A 3,375-nucleotide genomic window follows, 5' to 3' on the forward strand; every position below is an offset into this window, starting at 1 on the left:
AAGAAATGAATTACAACAGGTTTACTTATAAATCTTATAAATCAAGGATAAAATGCCCTATCTAGTTCTTAAGCACCCTTGAGGGTGTCAGAAACCTAACACAGGTTTGTATTTTTGCCCGTAATTAATCCATCATAATTCCTGCTAGGCTAAATACTCAGGTGTTTAGCCACTGAAAGTTCAGGCATATTAATTGATCTAGTTGCTAGCCCTTGCACGTTGGTGGTTTTTTTTTTTTTTTTTTTGACGGGGTTGTGAGAAGGTGAGGGTCGAACCTAGACACCGGATACCAACGTGTGTAATTGTGATTGCTTGAGGAACATTTTAGTTCAAATCAGTCTTTTTCTTTCTTGGTAGAAAGGGACCATGTTATTTATTTAATTATAGTGAGTACATACAAAAGTGGTTAGTTCATGGGACATTCCCTGGTAATCCCCATACATAACTTCGATAACAAAAGATGGAAAGTGGTCATGTTCTTGTACTCCGCTAGGTTGGTCTCCCCCTCTTTGCCAGTACATCATCGGCACACCCATTAGCTTCACAGTCGGGCCGAGGACGAACGGGACAAGCGATCCATTCTCACTCCATTACGATCCTGCAAATCACAAACCAAAACAGCAATATCTGAGGTCAAAAGGCCACAGATTGGTAGCCAGTTAATTACCAACATAGAACACAACGATTTCAAGAAATCCAAAGTTGTCAGACACTCATATTAGTTGCATAGTTCAAAAAACTTAGTATGTAAGTTATCAGTCTATGTACGTAATAGACATTTCTCATGCAAAAAGGAGCAATACGTGGAACAGACTAGGACTGTGGGTTAATTGTCTGTTACACGATAAATTATTTTTCTAGCCATAAGTTTCCACACCAAAATGTCACAACACAACATATTTACTAGTAAAATATAATACAGGAATCCACCACATCTTACAACTTAAAAACAAGTGTGTTTTGAGATTATGTTGTGTTCCTGCTAATGAATTTACCTGCTGCCCAAGATTTTGAAAGTAGGGAAGGGCTTCGGACAGAGGAAGAGTCTGGGGTGGTGGTGGTGGTGGTGGTTCTAGCTCCCAATTCTCTGATGTCCCCATATATACCGGAAGTTGCATGAGATGATGGAGGTCTCCAACTCGGACTGGAATATAGCCCATTGTGTTCCTGGATGGATATTGGCTAGATGGAGGAGATGGTGGTGCTTGAAAGCTGTTGTTCCTCCTCTGAGTCTGAGTGTCCCATATCAGAGTCTGGGGATGAATCGGTATGCTTATGAAAGGCACAGGTTCGGGATATTGAGGTAGAGAAATCATGGATATGTGAGGGGTTAGTGGGTGAAAGTTCTCGAATTCTAGGTTGACTGAGGCTTCTTGTTCTTCGTTATTGATGGATGATTGATCTGATGAGAGAGCCATTAGAGACTTGGGGTTAGTGTATTTCTTTTTTGCAGCTTGGTTGTGTTGCATTTCCATGGGAGTTTATGCGTTTTCTTTCTTTCTTATTTAATGGAGAGTTCTACTATTATGTTGCATGCTGCATGTAATAGTAGCAAAGTACAAGTGGCGGTTTTAGAGGTTTGCAAACTTTGCATGTTGGCCGAGTGGATTGGTGCGGGCTCCTTTAAGAGCCATCTCACCGACCCTAGTTGCTATAGGGTATGATTGTGCTTACTCAGTCTGACCTACTAGGACCTGCCAAGTCAAATTTCCTATGTTCCTTTAAGAGTTAAGAGCTAATTTCTAACCCATTGGACGAGTTGTTCATTTGATTTTGGGGTTTGCTGTGTTACTTGTTGGTTTAGACCAAACCGTTGGAAATGATTGGTGGTGTTATCCAGCGAAGGCTCTGTGCGTCCTCCACTTGTCCTTTGAGGTGGGGGTGTCTTTGTGGTTCACACTAAACACAGTTTCTTTTATGAGTAGTTCACTCATACGAATTCTTGCCATGCACGGAAAACTTAAAAAAAATTAAATTAAATTAAGTTCTGTTTAGACAAAGGGAAAATGTAATGTAGTAAAAAAAAGTTTATTTTAATAGAATAATGTGTTTTGACCCAAAAAAAAAAAAAAACACATTAATATATTTAATTTAATGTGGAAAAATGTTCATCAACTTCATTTTTAAAAAATGTTTCCCTACATAAAATGCATAAGGTTAAGTTAATTCACTAACAACTAATGGCTTGAGAGTTGAAGAAAAATACTAACCAATCTATTTGGTCTGAGTTTCAATTTAAATGATTGTTTAGACAACAAATTCTCTTTATTGACAATGTAAAAGACTCTTACTGTGACATCAATGAAGTTAAAAATTGAAAGGTTAACTTATATCTAATCTAATCTAATCAGGTAATGTACATCCAAAAGCAATCTTCTCAAGTTTCTTGGGCATAGCCAAATTGAAAAAGTGAAGCAAATTACAATATCGACAATTCAATGTTCCATGGAAATTAAATTTCCTTTGAACTTTAAAACTGAATATACTTTTTCCTCCTTAACTAAAAATATATTGTACGGTGATAACATCCAAATTAGTCTTTTGTAGTGACAAAGTTCTACAATTCACCTTTCAAATGCTTCTTCAACAAAAAACCATTCATAGACCATTTTTTCATTAATTTGCCAAACACTTTCCACAATTTCAAGATTAAAAATTGTCCTAGATAAATAATAAAATAAATACAAATATTTCTTATATAGAAAATTACAGTTATCAAATGTACACGCATAAATACAGGCTCTATTAATTTCAAGCAAACACTTCTAGGAAGTTATCCGTTATGCCTTTTACATCCTCAACAATTAAGCCAGACTCAATTCAATCAATGCATTCTTTAGAGTGCTTGAACAATCCTGAGTCTTCACAATCAATCAGCACCTTCCAAAATCTTGCTTCCCAGAAAAAGACGAATGCTCTGTACAGTGCCAAAACTTGGAGAAGATTCAGTAGAGGTTTTGAACTCATAAGGTCAGAGTACGCAAAACAACCGTTCCACAGTTACAAACCACAACACCCTATTTGGTTAGCTAAGCATGCACAAACAATTAAGGGCCCTCTCATTTGGTTAGAGGAATTTCCACCCATTCAAAATATTGTATACTTTGAAGTTCATTAAATAAAGATCTGTTGTTTGAAATCCAAAGAAAGTAGTATACGCATATAAAATGAGAAAGCATTTAACAAACCACCCATTCTCTACTTATGCATGTATTATTATTATTATTATTATTATTTGAAGATGGTTCTGTATAACAAACCAAACTTCTTTGGCAAAGTCAAATTTGTAAAAGATATGAATCTTACTATCTTCATATAGCTTGCAACATGGACACCATGGCTGGGTTTAAATTCCCCTACGCATTAGTATAGGCA

General features: G+C 36.4%; 1 protein-coding gene across 1 annotated transcript; it reads right to left on the bottom strand.

Moving 5' to 3' along the window:
* Positions 1-322: 322 nt before the first annotated feature.
* LOC111983932 (uncharacterized) lies at positions 323-1,495 on the bottom strand. The gene is made up of 2 exons (XM_024015580.2): positions 996-1,495; positions 323-598 (listed from the first exon to the last, which is right to left on the bottom strand). The coding sequence occupies exons 1-2, from the start codon at positions 1,473-1,475 to the stop codon at positions 542-544; spliced, it is 537 nt and encodes a 178-aa protein (XP_023871348.2). The 5' UTR covers positions 1,476-1,495; the 3' UTR covers positions 323-541.
* Positions 1,496-3,375: the final 1,880 nt, after the last annotated feature.

Source organism: Quercus suber, unplaced genomic scaffold (assembly GCF_002906115.3).
Source record: "Quercus suber isolate HL8 unplaced genomic scaffold, Cork oak 2.0 scaffold_411, whole genome shotgun sequence".
Taxonomy (NCBI): Eukaryota; Viridiplantae; Streptophyta; class Magnoliopsida; order Fagales; family Fagaceae; genus Quercus; species Quercus suber.

Bases quoted from the DNA above. Each gene is read 5' to 3' on its own strand.
- LOC111983932 (XM_024015580.2), bottom strand. From the start codon at position 1,475: ATGGAAATGCAACACAACCAAGCTGCAAAAAAGAAATACACTAACCCC. The intron at 599-995 runs GTAAATTCATTA...TGTGATTTGCAG, and splicing joins TTCAAAATCTTGGGCAGCAG to GATCGTAATGGAGTGAGAAT.